Consider the following 20678-nt stretch of genomic DNA (forward strand, 5'->3'; position numbering starts at 1 on the left):
CACAGTAAACCACAGTCACATAAATAAAATACAGTACTTGGTATTCTTTTTGTTGGGAAGAGCAAAAATGTCTGTCAAGTTGTTGTCTTGCCTCACTTTCTGACCCTGTGACAGCTTGTCACAACATGACAAGAAATACGGGAGCAAATGTCACTGTACTATGAACACAGAGACAATTATATTAAACTGAAAGACGTTCTAAACATTCCCCTATTACTGATAATGTGTTTTACTTCATTCAGTGTTCCTACTGGGAAATCTTATACTTGGGGTAACGGACTAAAAAAAAAATACCTGACAGTTCTTCAAACCTTTCCACACTCAAATCTATTGAAAAAAAAATAAAAAATGCAAGCGTTGGGCTTTAATCCCAGAAAGTGACAGTGACAACTGGAAGACAAGGCATAAAAAGAAGTGTTAGGCACAAAGGCACACAACTATTGTAGTCAGCTATGTACCCTGTAAAAGTGAGCTTGATATCAAATTCCTCCTTCTTCCTAGCCTCAGGGCTGTGCTACTACAGTTACAGTAGTTACAGTTTACTAACCATTACTTATAGAGCTATATTTGAAGCATGCCCACAGTCCGTTTACACTACGATAAGGACATTTTTGTCCAGGCCCAATTGTGGAGGTTGTAAGGGTTGATGAAAGAAAAAGGGCGCACTGGCCTAGTGCAAAATTTTTATTAGGAGTCAATAAAATAAATAGATACTACTTACCAACATAGGTAGTATAAATGCCTATCAAGTGTTACCACTCAATGTGGCAACACTGTCCCAGACTCTCCGATATCTCGAGCATAGGGAAGACCTTACCAGGGTGCTTGCTGGCTCATGCATTTCAAAGGTATGTCCTTCATCAGAGCCATTGGCCATTGGAGAAGAATAAAAGGCAATGTCCCCTTCTCCATATTTCTGTAGTACATAACCTGGCTACACCAAGTTTAATCACCTCCTTAGGGGACAGATTTGTTCCTATAAACATAAATACATAACTCATGTTGCAAACACATATACAATTTCATAGCTTTTAGCTAGTAATATTTGAAACTTGCAGTTCTGTCTTGCATAGGGATGGAGCAGCTTATTTTAAACTTGGCAAAACAGCATTTAATGGAAATGAACTTGTGATTGTGATATTTATCAGCCCTTAGGCCTTTTTCACACAGGGCAAACCCATTGGACGGACTCCGCTAGCTTAGCTGGGGATTGCTCTGTTGATCCCTGCTGAGCAGGCGGATGACAGGTCCATCTCTGCTCACTGCACAGAGACGGAACTGTCAGAGCTCACGCTGTTCTCTATGGGGAGATCGGATGAAAATGAACAGCCTGTCCATTTTCATCTAATCCCATCCAATCTGATCTGCTGGACGGATGGCGAACGTATCGCCATCCGTCTGTTTTGAGCGGATCTTGCCGGATTGGATAGCAGGTGGGTGTCAGCGAACACATGTCCACTGACATCCGCCTGCCCAAAGAAGTCAATTGGTGGCCTGCTCGGATCCACCTGAAAAATAGACAGGCAGATCTGAGTGGGCTGATCGCATCAAAGGGGCCTTAAACTGTTTGAAGAACTGCTGAAAAATTGTATTACATAATACATTTTTGTTTTATCTTCTTGAGCCATTAGCTGTGGATTTCATATTTTATAGATTCCATCTGGCTTGTTCATTCCAAGCATAGCAGTTGGAGCCATAGCTGGGCGTATAGTTGGAGTCGGGGTGGAGCAACTGGCTTATCATCATCATGATTGGATCATCTTTAGGAATTGGTGCAGACCAGGAGCAGACTGTGTTACTCCAGGGCTATATGCCATGGTGGGAGCTGCAGCTTGTCTAGGTGAAGTATTGTAGGTTATTACTTGTTTACCAATTGTCTTATTCCAATTTGTGTTCCAATCCTAGGAAATATCAAACCTTAGTTCATTTTATGCCGTAAAATATTTGCGGTGAATGTTAAATGTCCTAATAAATATAATGTAAACTTTCAGTCATTTTAGGCTAATAGAGGCTTGTAAGCTATTGTTTGCTATTACAACAGTATAAGGACCAACCCTAAATATGAACTTGTGCTTTACTCATGCAGGGAAAAAGCAAAAGGTTCACTAAACTGCTGCCCTCTTCAAATGTATCTGAATGAAATTGCAGGAGAGTAAAAAAACAAGTATGTGCAGCTGGGCAGGAAGGCATTTAAGTGAACCAATTGCTGTGATCCATATGAGCAAAGTGCAGTACTCATATGGGGTATATTTATAGAGCCGTGAATGTGACATTCGCCAAAAACATCCATTGCAGGTAAATCAATCACTGTAATTCAATACACATGCACTAGTAAGATTCACCTGCAGTGAATGTTTGGTGAATGTCACAATCACTGCTTTATAAATATATTATATAGCACTAAACTACTTTTAGTGCAACATGCAGTATCCATTGCAATTATTCAGAATGAATTTCGTACACTCCTGACTTCAGTTAGGGAATTTCTGATTGATTGCAAATGAGTTAGTGCACTTTCAGACTATCACTGTTCTGATCCCATCTGCACTTCTATAAAACTCTCCACTACTTCCTTAGCACTGGAAGACTGACTTGCTTCTGCTTATTATCCCACTTTCTTTGACCTCTAAGTCACTGATCTGGAAAAACATTAAAAATACTAAACGTGGATGATCAGCAAAGATAGCCAAGCACTGACAACATCAGGTGGAGAGGTGGCCAAGTGAAGACGTGTTTCCCCCTCATACAGGTTTCCTTTATATTTGGAGATTTAAAGTATATCTAAAGCCAATATTGTTTTCCATTTTGGATGGAATAGAGAATGTTAAACCCTTGTCTGTTTTTTCCCTTCTTTTTATTTCCTGTAGACATCACAGGAAGTGAGAAAATCTCTCCCAAGAACTGGTACTAAAAATGTTTGGGGGGGCCGCAAACAAACCCCTCCAGGTCCGCACTCACATACATACAGAGATATAGAGATGAATATATTCTAAGATCACACAGACAATACAATTCTGCCCCATCCGCATTACCTTGCCCAGCACTTTCTCCCGGCAGTATCACCTCCACGGGATGAGAAGCCGCAAAACGGGAAGTGACGCGATGACAAATATTGATTCACTAAAATCAAAAGTTGGTGGTAATCAAGCTAATTAGAGCCTCAGCCTGAAATCATATGCTCACATCACATTTACACCCATTAGTCCAGCGCCCCGCACAGTACACACATTATGTGACACATATGAGTGATTCATTTAAAATAGAATGATAATATGACTAACAGTTTTCAACATGTTAAAGTAGCTTTCTTTTTTGGCAAACTAACCTTGGGAGCATTGGGGGGCAGCGCCCCTGTGCCCATTATGGACCGGCCAACACTGCTCCCAAGTGAGGTAAATTGTCTCTTAGACCGTTGGCTTGGGAACAGAATAGTTGCCCTCTATTTTTATTACGGTGGCAGCTCAACTTTAAGTTTTCCTCACATTCAGACTCAACAATGGTCACCTGGAGAGAAAAGAGAGAGTAAATCTTCCTAACAGAGGTTCTAATTCCTCGCCACTCAAAAACTAAAAAAAAAAAGAATAAAAAAGTTTTGCCTTCAGTTATACCTAAAGCAAAGAAATGGCCAATACAAGCATAACAGAACATTGCAGGAAATAACTACTATTTACAAAGCTGATTATATTTCTCATCTACCTTATAATATCACATTTGCCAGAAACCTAAAACACTGAAATTATGTTTTAAGTTTATAAAAAACTTGTTCTCAGGCAATAAAATTACAATTGTGTGGCCATCCTTACTGCCAGAATAAAAGTAATTTTATTCTGTGTTTCCAGCTGGCAGTAGAAAGATAAAACTTTTTTACATGTGACTTAAACAAAGGAGAAATATTGTAGACAAAATTGGATCAGCATATTAAAAAAATGAAAACTCTATGAACTACCTTAAAGTTTTGTATACAATAGAATGCTCAATCATTCTGAATACATTATAATTGTGGACTTTTAATATCCTGTTTTCAAATATTATAGACCTTTGCTTGCACTGGTAATTCTAGTTGTGGAAGACAGTATCACATTTGAAACTTGACAATGTTGCCATGTTCAGTGTGTGGTATCATACTGAAAACTTAATCATATACTTTAAAGACATCTTAAGAGTTTAACTCAATACTGCTGTCATTCTGGGGCTTCCAGGTTTTCCCGGACCACAGATCTATATATGCTGGCACTATTGGATTTTTAGTTTAGACCACAAGGTGACCAAGCAGGTCTCATCCATTCTTAATGGCCAGTAAGTAGGAATGACTGACATTCATAGTCTTCATTTCCCAGAAACTTCATAAAATGTTCTAATTTTGCAAAATTGGGTAATCTTACAAAATTGGGTAATCACATTTAAATCAGAAGAAAAGTCATCTACCCTTCCTCCATCACCAGTGCTGACATTTTTGTCTGTTTTTTTTGGGGTGCAGAATTTTCGGCCATCTTATTTGACTGAGCCGAAATGACATAATTCCTGCACATACAGTACACACAGAAGTTCTTCCATCTCAGCACTGAGATATGCTAAGAATGTACACTGAGTTGCACGTGCACAGTACACCCAAATAACAATAACATAAACCGTATCAAATACACTGTACACACTAAAATGATCAAATACCAATTTAAAAAAAAAACAGAAATACAAAGAACAATGAATGAATAAACTAAACTACCCAAAAAAAAGCATATCCTCCAAATAAAGGAAAAAGAGAATTTCTTCAGTCAAATTTCACTTAAAGTTTCACTTTTGTTTAAAAATAACAAACATGTCATACTTACCTGCTTTGTGCAGTTTTTTTTGCACAGAACAGCCCAGAGCTGTTCTGTGTGTGCACTCAGACACTCCACCCCCTCTCTCCCCACATTGGTTTATTGACCTTGATTGTCATCAGCTAGAGCCAATGGCGCTTGCTGTTGTGTCCCCGGACAGCTGAGGCTCTCGTGCAACATCGCCAGATTGGGATGGAGCTCAGGTAAGTATTAGAGGAGCTGTTGGGGGCTGCTGCACATTGAAGGTTTTTCATAGAATGCATTGAGATGTAAAACCTTCTGCCTTTAAAACCACTTTAAGCAGCTCAATGAGAAAAATGTAAAGTTTTATTTCTGAGAAATTTTAGAAGTTGCTTAATCAAATTTGCTCACCCCTATCATCTAGCACTTAAATCCTGTAAGACCTTTTTTTAGCCTCTGGGTTAACATGTATTTTTTTTAATGGTAACATTCTCAAAAGATAAAAATTATTTTGTGTCAAGCACTATATACAGTAGACCTCAAATGAAAATGTTATCTTGTTTTTTTAATAGGTGGTGTCACCAGGATGACAGTTTCCTTGGTTGTCATCATGTTTGAGTTGACGGGTGGTCTGGAGTACATTGTACCACTAATGGCAGCTGCCGTCACCAGTAAATGGGTAGCAGATGCATTTGGAAAAGAAGGAATTTATGAAGCACATATACATTTAAATGGATACCCATTTCTTGATGTAAAGGATGAGTTCACCCACAGGACACTGGCCACGGACGTCATGCGGCCTCGTCGTGGTGAGCCACCACTCTCTCTTCTTACCCAGGACAATATGACAGTAGAAGATGTGGAGACTCTAATCAAGGACACTGATTATAATGGTTTCCCTGTTGTGGTATCCAGAGACTCCGAACGTCTAATTGGTTTTGCTCAAAGAAGAGAACTTATAATTGCAATAAGTAAGTTTCTGGTTTTGGGCATGAGGTTTTCACTGATTTGTTTACATCTAACATTAGTTTTCTGTCATCATTTACTATTTGAGCACATGTTGCTGAAGTAAACAAAAAAGTTTTTTTTAGGATTTCAATAGATTTAAAATTCTCTTTGCAAATATTCCTTAAATTATACAATAAATTCGAGCCTAACTTCATATACTGAAATCAAGACAAATGTTCCAAACTTAACATGTATCTTTTCATTCGCAGCTGGAAGTTATAGATATAAGATCTCCTAAATATTAAATTTTACTCTACATCTGAAACACATCCATATCTTGAACAGTATATTAAACTCAAGTTTAGTTCCTAGGCACATAATCTTATGTTAGCTATACATTGTTTTTTGTGGAATACAATTCTGGAAATTCATTATTATATTTTTATACAGTGTGGCGTGTGTAAATCACAGGGATTTTAGTTTAATTAGAAGGATCCATACAATGCACACAAATTTGTATATAAATGTTGAACTAGTCACATATAGAAATAGCACATGTCCCAGATGAGTACCAATCGGGAAAATATAGCTTAAATAGATCAAAGCATATTTAAGCAGAATGTTTAGTGCTTTTAATTACTGATTAGTTAGAAAAGATAAATGGCCAAATTCGGCCTCCCGCACTAGACATTCTACTACTAAGATAAATAAAATTGGTATCTACTAAGATAGTGATGTAGCAGTCCAGCGCCATACAAGCTTGTTGTTTTTGTTCTAATACTAAGCCCTTGTACACACGGTCGGACATTCCGACAACAAAATCCGTAAGATTTTGTCCGATGGATTTTGCCAAAACTGGTGTTGCATACACACGGTCGGACAAAGTTGTCGGAAAATCCGATCGTTCGTAACGAGATGGCGTTATTTTGTTACGATGGGACTACGTTCAGGCTAGTAGCCAATAGCTTTGGTCTAGGAATTTGACCTGAGCATGCGTGGCACTTTGTCCGATCGTAATTCTCTACAAATGATCGGACAAAGTCCAATCGGATCATGTTGTCGGAAAATTTTATAGCCCAGCTCTAAAACTTTGTCAGTCGGATATTCCGACGGAAACAGTCCGATGTAGCCTACATATGGTCGGATTATCCGACAACATGGTCTGATCAGACATTTTCCGTCGGAATGTCCACCCGTGTGTACAAGGGCTAAGAAGTTCCTTTCTGGGCTACACTTGTCAAAACAGTGCAAAGGGCAAAATAAGTTCCTGTGGATAGTACATAAAGCTCAAATTCTAGTGTAGCAGTTACATATTGTAGGGCGTAAACCAGATGATTGTAAAACAAAACAAAGTCATTTAGTGCGCCCCTAGTGTTAGAGGCCCTATAGCTTTGAAAAAAATAAATAGACAAAAGACTGCACTCACAAAACTATTATGAATGTTATGCCTATTGGGGTTACCATAGTATACATAAGTCAGTATTGTTCAGCATTTTGGGGTATACTCAGAATAGCAGGGATCATAAGCCCATCTTGGTTGCCATAGAAAACTGCTTCTACGTAGTTCTCTTTCAGGAACACTTTCAGGGTCTAGATACATGCAGACCACAATAGTGCATTAAGAGATACAATTTATTCAATGAAAATCAATAGCTCCACTCACATGTACTAGAAGCCTAAAGTGGACAGTACTTCTGCTACTACAGTGTAAACTATGAGGTAAAGGGGTAACTCCATATGGAGAGCCTGTGTACCCACAGTGGGGTCCTGAGTGAACAGAAGTAGTATATTAAGATAGATCAGTGGGTCTCATGTTTATAAAAATCACATAATGTAAATGCCCTGTCGGTAACAAATCCCATCCCTTGACACTTAATTCCACCACAACATAAATGCTGATGTTTGGGGCTTAACAGCCTTTAAATGAGTAAATACTAGATGGTGGTAATTTGTAACTAGCTATTCTAATATGCTCCTTCTAAGTGATATCTTGTGACCGGATAATATGTTTCTGTTAGATGGAAGGCTTCCCCTGGATTATATTGCATGTCTCTGCTGAATGGCACAGTTGGGTGACATTAAATACCCCAGTGTGATATACTATGGTATTAATGGGTGATATAATACGCTGCTGGGTGATTTGCTGTCAGTGCCCACCTGTTAAAGTGTCAGCTCTGCTTCTATTTCATGTAGAACTACACTTTCACTAAAAATTTAACAATCATACCCTTTCATGCAGCCACTAAAAAATCTGCCAATATCATGGGTTGTTTTTGCTGCAGATAATTCTTGCCTGTGGCTCCCTGGCTTTGAGTACACCCCGCTGTGCTCTAAAACAGCTGCTCAAGTTGCTTTTTCATTTCAATGTCTCCCATATCTAAACAGCACTCTCCAATGGTGGTAAGGTTTAGTATTCAAACAGCAAAGATGGATACAAACATAGATGCTGGAAACGGGATTCATGATCCGTAAAGTTAACCCATTACACTGGCATTTTTTTATAGGCAGAAATGGACAAATAAAAATGTATTAAGAGAAATAAATCTCCCCTCAGAAAAATTGATAAATGAGATGAGAGTACAATTGTTATATATAAACCAATCCCAACACATTTCAGAGTCCTTGAAGCTCATTCTTCAGGGAAGGTTTTAACAATCATAGTACATATGGTATATATAAAATAAAAGTATAAAAACAGTGGAAATGGTAGAAGTTAGTCAATGAAAGGTGGTGAGTATGTGATGCAAGGGAAAAAGATAGAAAGGCCTCCCCAGCTTTCAGGGTGAATCAAGGGGGGCACTCTGGGATCACTTTGCATGGACAAAGAGGGAAAGGGGCATATATCTCATAAGTAAGGTGCTATATGAATCTAAAAGAGTAATACAAAAACACATATTAAATGGTAAATAAAATTACCTATTAAAGATGAAAAAACCCTCAGCCTAAGGGATATATCTTTTAAAGAGATGCTTATGAACATCAATCAATATATAGCAGGAATATGCAATCAGTGGACCTCCAGCTGTTACAAAACTAAAGTCCCATCATGCCTCTGCCTCTGGCTGTCATGCTTGTGACTGTCAGAGTCTTGCTATGCCTCATGTCACTTGTAGTTCTGCAACAGCTGGAGGTCCGCTAATTGCATATCCTTGCTATATAGCCTTGCTTGAAGCATATTCAAAATATACTAGAAAAGCCTGAGGAGTATGCAATATGATTTCAGGATAATCATGGACTGGTGTCCAGATCAAATTGAATAAAAAATGAAATACAAAGTACTATAATATAATGGGAAAGAAAGAGAGATGATATTCATCTATCTTGTTCTCAAATATTAAAACAATCTAACTGAAATATTCCACTAAGTAAATGCATACCTGCTAAGATGATCCACACAGCTTGTCAAGCTCTGCTCATCTGAGACCAGACTACTCCCAGAGATACTGGGGCTGTCTATATATAGTTAAGTCATCTGTGTAATTAATCAATCCACCTCCTGTGGGAAGGGAGGAGAGAGTCTGCTCATCAAACCTGCACGTTCAGAGTGTCACCCCAAGCCATAAATAGTAGAACCCCTGGGAACAGGGCGCACGGTGTGACCCCGCACAACCGAGTGGGGGTGGCCATCACCTTCACAGCGGCAATGGGGAGCCAGATGGAAAAAAGCATCCAAAGGATCACGGGTAATAATAGAGGGTATCTCTCAACCCCGATGTAAACAGCGTAAATAAGGCTGATGCAAAGTATAAGGAAGTGACACCTTGAGGAATATCCCCCGGTGTCCATATCCAACTCTGTATCCCACCGACCTGCGCAGTGCGGGCAAACACCACAGTAGAGCCACATCCAAAAAAGGGGGGATAAGGGAAAATGTTTGAAAAAAGTATGAAGAAAGAGAGAGAAAAAAAAAGGTGATCCACAACTGATCACTCTTCAAAAAAAAATAGTGAAATACATAGAAAGTGACTGTGTGTGACAATGAGCATCACCAGCCTGAAGGAAGTCATAAATTGGTAAGATTACATAATAGAGAACAAATAGATGAATCATGAGGGGAGAGAGAAGGAGAAGAGAATTGATTATTTCTCCCTTTCTCCTGAGACAAACCCCTCCAAAAAGGGCTTATAATTACCTGCCTCAGGATACATGGTAGATCTGAGGGAATGGATCCACCTAAGCTCCTTCTGGAGGAGAAGTTTGTTCCAATCCCCACCCTGGGAGCTGTGGTGGATCTGATCCAGAGCAAAAAACTTTACGTTAGAAAAAATCCCACTGATTGTAACATGCCTACCAAGGGGCAACTCGGGGTTGAAAGTTTGCATACTGTGTAATGTGCCTATAGATTCTTTTCCACAATTCATTTTAGTTTTGCCAACATGGAAGGAACCGCAGAGCAAGAAATATACTACACCACAAGTGTTAACAAAATGTTTATCCTTAACGTCCATTTGGTAGTATAACTGATGGACCTGTGTGTAGAAATCGACAGTGATTGCAGCCTCCACATGTATACATGCCTTTGTATTTACACGGATCCTTCCGTCTCTCTGTTATATTCACTCTGGATGACATAGTCCCTCAATGAGCTAGCTCTTATATTTCTAGATTTCTTTCTCTATCCGTATTAAGGATGTGGCCTTTTTAACCCCCCTGACGGTCTTCCGAGTCTGGCTCGGGGTGGAATTTTTGTACCATTAGCGAGCCAGACTCGGGACTGCATCGCTGGATCCAGGAGGAGGTTTACTTACCTTCTCCCTCGGATCCCGCGTTGTCTCCCCGCTGTACGAACGAGCCGTGTCTTGCTCGATCTATCACGGAGCCGATCTCCGTTCCCTGCGAGTGTTGCGACGCACGGGGACGGAGATCGGCGCCAAATTCAAAAAGTGAAACAAACAGTATGCATACAGTATAATGTAATCTTACAGATTACATTTCTGTATGTAAATATTTCACATCCCCTTTGTCCCTAGTGGTCTGTCCAGTGTCCTGCATGCAGTTTTATATTATAAAAACTGTTCTTTATGCCTGGAAACTGGAGATTGTCCATAACAACCAAAACTGTCCCTTTACATCAAAAATGTTTTTTAGACCAGCTAGAAAACAGCGATAATAAATTAGAATCACTCGCAGAATTGAGCGACAGCGATTTGTGGCGAGATCTGTCATCAAATATTGAAAAGTAATGACAGTGACAATTCTGCAACTGAGCAAATTTCAGTGTTTTTGATTTGATTACATTATTGAATAATTTTTATTATTGTTATATTATTATTTGGTACAATTATTTATAGTTATTTATTATATTATAATTTATGATTTCATTTTTCAAACTTTATCATACCCGGGATGTCTACTAGACTCTGGTTTAGACAGATTTAAGAGAGTTATTCCTAAGAATTACAGGACTACAATATAAAACGCCAACTTTTCATGCAAAATAATTGTACCGCTTTTAGCACCTAAAATTCGAAATAATCGTACCGCCAGGGAGGTTAAGCAGAAACATACAACCTCGTTTATTTTAAATAAAAAATGTATTATGTTTAGGGAAAATTAAACTCTACAAATATTTTATCTGCTAAAACATGCTGCCAGTCCCCCTTTTAAGAGCTCTTTTATTCAAACCATTTTGCTTTAAAATGTAATTACATTTTTGTAAAATAATATACATGTGTGATATTTGGAATGCTGGTAAGCAAAAATACTGTCATTACATTTCTTGCTTAAAAATACAACTAATACAAGACATCTGTACAACATCAGTAATTATGAGACAATTATTCACACATTTAACACAGTATTTTTAATCTCTCTGGTATCTCCTATACATTTCTATTATCTCAGCATATAAGACTAAATTATTTGGACTGAAGGAATCTATAATGTTCGTTATTCTTCCCTATTTTACTTTTAGAATTTTTCTTCTACTTTAGGGCAGGGATATGCAATTCGTGGACCTCTAGCTGTTGCAAAAGTACAAGTCCCATGATGCCTCTGGGTGTCATGCTTGTGGCTGTCAGTCTTGCTATGCTTCATGGGACTTGTAGTTTTGCAACAGCTGGAGGTCCGCTAATTGCATATCCCTGCTTTAGGGCCTTATTAATTGTCTGCGCTATATAAATCCCTTATAATAATAACAATAGTTATTTATAACCAGCTTCAATTTCCACTTCCGTTTCCACTTTTTTTCCACCAAGATACAAAAAAGACAATCATAAGCCAAGTACTGATGTCCAGAATTTTCCTGGTAATTGTGGAATTTTACTGGCCCTTGCAGAAGACAGCAATGAGACAACAAAACTGATGGTGGTTTCAAGTCCAATTACATTTGAGTATTGACCATTGCAATGCATGTTACTATTCCATTTTTGTTGCACTCAGACAGTAGAGGGTGTCTGATGAGATCTGTACATGCTCATAGATAGCAAGGTCCTCCTGGAATTGATAGGATTTGTACATCATTTTGAAAGGAGAAGCTGCCTTTAATATCATTGCAATATTTAAACTTGCCATAGCTTTGCCTAGAGGGTTATATGGACAGGCACTCATATATTCCCCATACATGCTATGCTTGGTATCTGGCAAGGGTAGCATAGCAACCCGGCACAAGGTTATTTTATAGGTAAAAACAGTAGCTATTGGCTGAAAATATTAAACACGTCTAATTGCTTCTTCCTGCAAGGTAAATAGGCAAGGGCAGTCTTAGTATTGTCTCCTGCTGCCACAATCCGCAATCATGGTGACAATCATCTATTGTCTATTTGTACGTGTAAACTATTAGTAATTATATTGTTGTGCCTCAAGAATTATAGAAGGAATATATCCAAATATACGGTATTCTCATCCTTATAAATTAGTCATAGAAAAAGGAGATTCTGAGAGGAAAGGAGGGGGTTCAAAACATGGAACACCATAACCATGAATTACCTCAATATCCCCCAGCAAAGTGACGGACTATCTTGATACCAGATTATATAAAAACGTAAAATTTATTCTTAAATACAATTTAAACGTTTTTTTGAAAAAAAGGAAAACAAATACATAAGGAATTTCAATTAATACAAAGTATAACTATGACATGGATATGTATGTTACGGCGATATTGTGTATCCAGTTCGGTCTTTGTATTCTACTAGTTTCGCGACTGATTCTGTCGCTTCTTCAGGAGACCATGTTTGTCTGAAATTGAACATATCATGTCAAAACATTTATTCTTATTACATAGTTTAACATAGTTCTTTTTGAACTATGTTAAACTATGTAATAAGAATAAATGTTTTGACATGATATGTTCAATTTCAGACAAACAAGGTCTCCTGAAGAAGCGACAGAATCAGTCGCGAAACTAGTAGAATACAAAGACCGAACTGGATACACAATATCGCCGTAACATACATATCCATGTCATAGTTATACTTTGTATTAATTGAAATTCCTTATGTATTTGTTTTCCTTTTTTTCAAAAAAACTTTTAAATTGTATTTAAGAATAAATTTATACGTTTTTATATAATCTGGTATCAAGATAGTCCGTCACTTTGCTGGGGGATATTGAGGTAATTCATGGTTATGGTGTTCCATGTTTTGAACCCCCTCCTTTCCTCTCAGAATCTCCTTTTTCTAGTACGTGTAAACTAGCTTAAATGGTGGCTCGTGGCTCATGGTGGGCTGTGGCTTTCCTTGTGCAGAAGAAGAGGTTTTTAAAGAAAAATGCCATTTACATACTCTATATAGGCATACATACGCAAAGGATCATCAGCACATTGTAGGACCCCAGGACCCCTAACATCTGGGATGTGAAGCCAGTCATGTGACACTGATTCCTCCAATCCAAAGTCAAAATCAGATTGGAAGAAGCTGTGTCACATGGCCGGCATTATCGCATCTAGGAAGTGCCAGTGCTGTGTAGTAGGAGGCATGTCTGTACATAACGATTGGACAGTGTGATGTGAATGGACTGTGCTGGGCTCTACACTGCAAGGCAGTAGAAAGGGATTCCAGAGATAGAATTACAGAATGGTTGAATGACATGTTGATTTTGAGAGGGGGGCTTTGTCCTGGGTTGACACCAGGGATGGGCGAATGGTTCAGCCCCGAGCATAAGTTCGGGCCGAACTTTGGTTATTCGGAGGTTTTTTTTTTACACTTTTCTTGTGAATTGGTAGGGGTACAATGTTACAATAGGGTGGAAGGTGGGTATCTGGGAGTCACCTTGTTAAAGGGGGCTTCCAGACTCCGATAAGCCCCCCGCCCGCAGACCCCCACAACCACCGGGCAAGGGTTGTGGGGATGAGGTCCTTGTCCCCATCAACATGGGGACAAGGTGCTTTGAGGTGACTCCAAAGCACCCCCCATGTTGAGGGCATGTGGCCTGGTATGGTTCAGAGGGGAGGCCCGCTCTCGTCCCCCCCTCTTTTCCTGTGGACTGCCAGGTTGCATGCTTGGATAAGGGTCTGGTATTGATTTTGGGGGGACCATTGTTTTTTTGGTGCAGGGTTCCCCTTAAAATCCATACCAGATCTTAACGGTCTGGTATGGATTTTAGGGCACCCCTACGCCATTTTCTTTTTTAAATTTGGTGCAGGGTTCCCCTTAATATTCATACCAGACCCAAAGAGCCTGGTAATGGACTGGAGGGGGGGACCCATGCCATTTTTTTTCAATGAGTTTTATCTATATTGCAGAGACAAATTCATTACAGACGCAAGCAGTTTTAAATTACTTTTTTTCCTTTAGAAATGTCATTTTGCTGTGGTACTGTTCTAAACACAAAAACTGCTCCACTTTACAGACATACTATAGACACCCCCCAGGCATGATATTTAAGGGAATCTTTCATTTTTATTGTTTCACTTTAAGCATTATTAAAATCACTGCTCCTGAAAAAACTGCAGTTTTTAAAACTTTTGTTGCATTGATACATGTCCCTTGGGGCAGGACTCAGGTCCCCAAACACTGTTTATAGTAATAACTTGCATATAAGCCTTTAAAATGAGCAATATTGATTTTTCATGTTCATGTGCCATAGACTTTTACGGTGTTCGTCTGAATTTTTTGCCTGTTTGTAAGTTGTGGTGCGAACTGAACTGGGGGGTGTTTGGCTCATCCTTAATTGACACCTAAGATAATTGCCACACTTAAATAAATCACCTGAAAACAGTGATTGATTTGGTGGCTTCAGATTTAGAGGAACTTGCTCCTTATTGTACAAGGCACTTGTGGTAGTTAGACAGGTGCTGCTCGCTCAGTACTCTGCATTCCCTTCAAATGGTGCAGACATGTATGAAGAGCTGAAGATTTCCATGGGTAACAGCAAGGTCCGTCTGTGATATTGTTACTTGGATGGGAACTTCACATGCCCTATGAGACTTCTGGGACATTTAAAAGGCCCTGGCTGGGTTTAGAGCCACAATAGTCATTGACCTCCCTTGACAGAAGGTGCATGCAATTTGGTAAGCAACCATTTTGCCTACTGTGCAGGGGACTATCACAGGATCTCACAGCTACATGTGGCAGGTGGTATTATAGAACCTTCTTTTCACTTTTGGGACTGTTTTTCCTCTAAATGTCTGCCACCACTTCTGTACTGAACCAGGTAGTTCTGCGATCTCTCCTAGTATAGGCTTGGCATAGATGTACTGCCTGCAACCATTAAGCCATTGCACTCTCTAATCATGCAGCTACTTACATGTAGTATAACATGTTTATTTTTATCAATGCGTTTACTAAACAGTATATACAACATACTGTACATACATATAGATATATGTATATATATATATATATATATATATATATATATATATATATATATATATATATATATATATATATATATATATATATGTATATGGGGGAAGTTAGATTGGCCAGTGTATTGTGTATATATAGCAAAGACAACTTGACTATATTTTCAATTTTTTACTTTCGTACATTACTGGGTTAAATTAATATTGATTTTAAACAGTAGTTTAAAAAATTGGACATTTTTAACCTGTATCATTATTTTTTGAAATGATAAATATAACTGCTATAATTTAACATATTTAATTAAAGTTATTTAAGCTCTATCTTAAAATCTATAATGTTCCTCTCAACCCCAACTATGTAGATATTAGAGTGTCCACTTCCTTTGTGTATTGGCCCTTCATGGGTCTCAATATTGGACTCACTTAGGACATAAATATTGCATGAAACAAAAACAAAAGAAACAAATTCACCCCAAGCATCTACTTTGTCTTTATAATTGGTATTTGTAATGAATTGAAAAGTAATACTCATTGATGATAATCTTCAACAATTCTGTTCAAGGATAACTTGGAGATAAACAAGAATGCTAGAGAGTTTAGTCAATAATTAGAAAGAATAAAACTGTAGTTGGATACACAAAACCAATTTAAGGACAATTTCCAACATAAGAGCTTGCAGAGAGGTTATCTCCAAACATAATTGTCATAATAACAAAATTACTAAACTCCTCACACAGCTGGTGAGATTAAAATGTTTTCAGTTCATTGTCCTTGTCTTAATAAGCAGAAAAATATAATTACAGAAGTTTAGTGTCTGATATCTGCAACTGTATCAATCAAAATGTTAAAGAAAGGCCAATTTTTCTGCATGACCAGTTTTATCCATCAAATTCTTAACTGGCTTTTTGTCGTGACATGACCTGGTTACCTGCTGTCACATTATGTTACATGTATAAATATGATAAGATACACAATACTGGTACGCATTAAAGCAATTTCTTTTTCAGTGGAAAACATATCTAACATATAACAATTCCCCAATCCAATGTCTAGATGAGTATCCTTCCTGCTAAATGTTTCTTGGGTATCCATTCATATTCAAGTCTTTACAGCTATCATTTCATCGGAGAGGTTAGACTGTATATTCAAATGTAGTTAACTCAGGAATGTGCAATAGCAATATTTGTGACAGGGTAGTATCTATCATCAGGGTCGCATGCCTAATGAAGGGGTCCTGTGCGACCCTGAAACGTTGCAATCTGCTGTAACGATGTGATTGCTGAATAAAGCTTTGGCCCCGTTCTGGAGATCCTTGGTGTGCTGGTGACATTCTCTTGCTCTGTCTTGACACGGTTCCAGCCGGTGGTTGCTTCAGCACCCACTTATATGCAGAGCCATTTCTATAGGAACTTGTGCGTTGGGAATAGTGCATTGGAAGGGTTGTATCTAGCCCCTGTGCCATTCTTGAGCACCATCCATGTAGTGAAACATAGGTTTCTCCTTTTTTTCACATCTCCTCAATGAACATTTTGACCACCTTCCCAGTAGTGTTAACAGTGCACATAGAGGACTTACATCCATAAGTTCCGGCAATCTGTGCTTCTAGAAAGAGGATATCAGACTGAAGATGCTGTGATGTCATAATTTTCTAGCAGATAAATTTGGTATTATAGCTTCCCATTCCATGTTAATCCCAGGGGAGTGTGAAAGGAGGGGTAAAAAGAGATGAACTTTCACACCAAGCCAGTGTCTAAAGGTGGTATAGAACTGTGTGCCCACCCTTGAGAAGCTTTAGAGAGCTTTTGAAAATGTGATTGCTTGAGATCATCTGTAAAGTGAAAGTCCAGTTGTGTTAATGATCCACAGCAGTGTTGTAATTATGTGAGGGAGGAAGTGAGGCAATTATATGAGCCAAGGGATGTATATTTTAAGGAATCTGCTCTGCAAACTGTAGTCAGGTGCTATAGTACACAGCAGGAGAAGTTTTAATTACATTTTATTTTAGAAAACTCTGGATGGCTGGTGAAAATATAATTGATAGTGAAAGAAAAAATTAAGTGTAGGCAATTCAATATATAATTTTTTAACAAAAACAGGGTTACCCTTTCCCCTTATTATTATGTTATTGCTGGGTTCCTTTTGAAAATGCTAGTTACCTTGTTCTGTCTGTAATACTAAATCAAAGACCCAGAACACAGCATCAGCAGATTTGGGAAAAAAGACAGAATTTCTTATTTATTTCCTTGTTCTTGATCAATGACTCAGGAAGCATCAATATAGCATATTTCTTGCAGATTTCCTTTAAGTGCTGTTAAATGTTACAACCAAACAAAATTAATTACATACTGTGTGACTTTAGCATTGTGACTTCTTATTGGCTGCTTGTAAGAATTAAATCGCTATGATTGGCTTACTAGGTTTTGTGTGTATTTTTCAGAAAATGCCAGACAAAGGCAGGATGGAGTGGTAAGCAATTCAATAATCTATTTCACAGAAGATCCACCAGAACTTCCAGCTAACAGTCCACACCCACTGAAACTGAGACGCATACTCAACCTGAGTCCCTTTACTGTCACTGACCACACACCTATGGAGACAGTGGTAGATATCTTTAGAAAACTTGGATTAAGGCAATGTCTTGTTACTCGCAGTGGGTAAGTATCTTCTTATTTGAATTTGGTTTGTTTTGCTTCAGCCAGTACATGGTGGTCATTCTTTTCATCAACTTTAAAAATGAATTACTAGAACTTTAACAAGCTTATCCCTTTGTTGCACCAGTAGAGTATTATTGATTTGTTTTACTTTTAAGTGATGTGCTTTTTGACTGTATATGTCTTTAACCACTTTAATACCGGACACTTTCACCTCCTTTCTACCCAGGCCAATATTCAGCTTCCAGTGCTGTCACATTTTGAATGACAATTGCGTAGTAAAGCACACTTTACCCAAACAAAATTTTAATCTTTTTGTTCCTACATATAGAGCTTTCTTTTCGTGGTATTTGATCACCACTGTTTTTTTTTTCATTTTTTGCTAAACAAATATAGAAAGACCTAAAATTAAAAAAATAAAATAAAATTTCTATAACATTTTGTAAATAAGTAAGTTTTCTCCTTCACTGACAAGTACTGATGCAGCTGCACTGATGGGCACTTATGAGGCGGCACTGATGGGCACTGATGATTGATGATGAGGCACTAATATGCAGCACTGATGGACACTGTTGAGGCTGCACTGACAGGCACTGTTAAGGCAGCACTGATGGGCACTGATGAGGAGGCACTGACAGGCATTACTGATGGCCCCTGATTGGCATCCCTAATGGGCACTGATTTACATCCCTGGTGGGCATGGGTTGGCATCCCTGGTGGGCTCTAGTGGGCATCCTTGATGGGTCTGCACTGATAATAAATGTGCTGATTATCAGCGCACCCCCCCCCCCCCCACACACACACACATTAGGAGAGTCACTGAACAGCTCTCCTCTACTCACGCCTTGTCAGCACGAATAGAGGAAATCCGATACATTTTACTTCCTGGTTACGATGTGATTGGACACAGCTGATCACATGGTAAAGATCCTACGTCATGGGCTCTTTACCAAGATCAGAGATGTGGTCTGTCAGAGCAACACACCGCACTACCAATTGCCACCATGGGTGCCCACATGGCTTGTCCTGCTGGACGTCATATGATACCCAGTCAGGATAATAGAGCCACCCTGCGGCCGTCATTCTGCATATGGCGGGTGGGAATTGGTTAAAGTGCACAATTAAAGTAGAACTAAAGCCAAACTTTTTTTTTTCCATTTTGGATCTGTGTCCCATTGGTGAGATTTCCCTTTACTTCCTGTCCCGTAACCAAAACAGGGATTAAATCGGTTGAAATAGAGAGGGTAAATTTCCCTATCGGGGGCACAGACAGTGTTACAAACCTGACAGGTGTTCTAATCCCTCTCTACTCTAGCTACAACTAATATTTGAATATTCAAAATATGATTTGGGTATCAGGGAGCACGTGACTCCCTCTCTATCCTTCCAAAATCAGTACTGGGTGCCTCAACAGTCAATTGTCAGGCCCAAGTACTGACATCCGAGTGGTAAGTCTTTAGTCTGTATGAGTGTTGATCAAATTGATATGGAGGTTAAAAAGGGCTTGTTCACTTTGCTCCAGTGAATGAATGGGGAGGTGAGAGAGTTAATGGAAGTTGCATGTAAGCAGCAGGTGTGGGGGTAACCAAATGTTAATGAAAAGGGGTTCCCTGCACTATTTTATTCCCCCATTTTCTCAAGTGAATATCTTTGGTCTCAGATACAATGAAGAGATCTTTAGATCCTCTATAAGCATGCTTCATTTGTCTATCGAGGTAGTGCACACAATTTTATAATTCCCTGTACAATCTGGAAATGTGACATAGGTCACTGTTGGTGGCCAAATCAGTTAAAAATATGGTCACCTGACCAGCCACAGGCCTAATGTACACAGGCTTTTGAAATTATTAACATTTGGCTTTATGAATCCATACAATTCAATGTGAATTCATTGCAAATAGATGTATGTAAACACATGGTAAACGCATGCTATCTGCACTTGGGAGGTGGTGTACATCCTTAAAATTGACGAGTTGCAGAGTCTATGTACACCCATCGGATCTTCACCAGAGCACCATCCAAAGCAAATTATGGACTGTGGGTGTTGCATCAATTGGATACACCTATGTAGATGGCAGTTGACCGGGAACTAGAGTGTGGTACATTAGATTGTGATACACTAGATTCAGGTGCACTAACATTGGACTGGACTTCTGGACTGGGAATTTAATCTACTGCTCCATTGATCTGAGCATGGCAACATAGTGAGGTTGACTCAGAGGCTAGGTAGGGACTGGACATGTAGGTGCTATATTAACCTGTAGGTGAAATCTGGCGACACTTATAGCTTCCAGTCCTGAAACTAAGTAGGCTGTAGCAAGGTAGAGAGAGATTACATGGTAAGAGAACAAGTATCATATCGTGTTTGTTGCTGATCTGTTACACCTCCTATTTAGCAACAATGCTAACACTAGGGGACAATCAAATATCTAATTGGTCAGCCGTCTTTGACCAAGTCTTCTTAAGGGCAATAACAATCTACAAATTATTACATTTTGCCTGATTCTTGTTATTTTCCTTTTAATAAGCCATCACCTGAGGCATCTGCAG

General features: G+C 38.8%; 1 protein-coding gene across 4 annotated transcripts in view; it reads left to right on the forward strand.

The window, feature by feature from the left end:
* Positions 1-20678, forward strand: part of CLCN4 (chloride voltage-gated channel 4) — a 99047-nt gene that overhangs the window by 67860 nt on the left and 10509 nt on the right. For all 4 annotated transcript variants that reach the window (XM_077480849.1, XM_077480847.1, XM_077480848.1 and 1 more), the window contains 3 exons: positions 1654-1840; positions 5354-5752; positions 17915-18131. In XM_077480849.1, the coding sequence (XP_077336975.1) occupies positions 1654-1840; positions 5354-5752; positions 17915-18131 (803 nt within the window). The remainder of the gene's footprint in view (positions 1-1653; positions 1841-5353; positions 5753-17914; positions 18132-20678) is intronic.

The sequence above is a fragment of the Lithobates pipiens genome, unplaced genomic scaffold, assembly GCF_037356315.1.
Source record: "Lithobates pipiens isolate NorthernLeopardFrog02 unplaced genomic scaffold, aLitPip1_a1.2 Scaffold_16, whole genome shotgun sequence".
Classification (NCBI taxonomy): domain Eukaryota; kingdom Metazoa; phylum Chordata; class Amphibia; order Anura; family Ranidae; genus Lithobates; species Lithobates pipiens.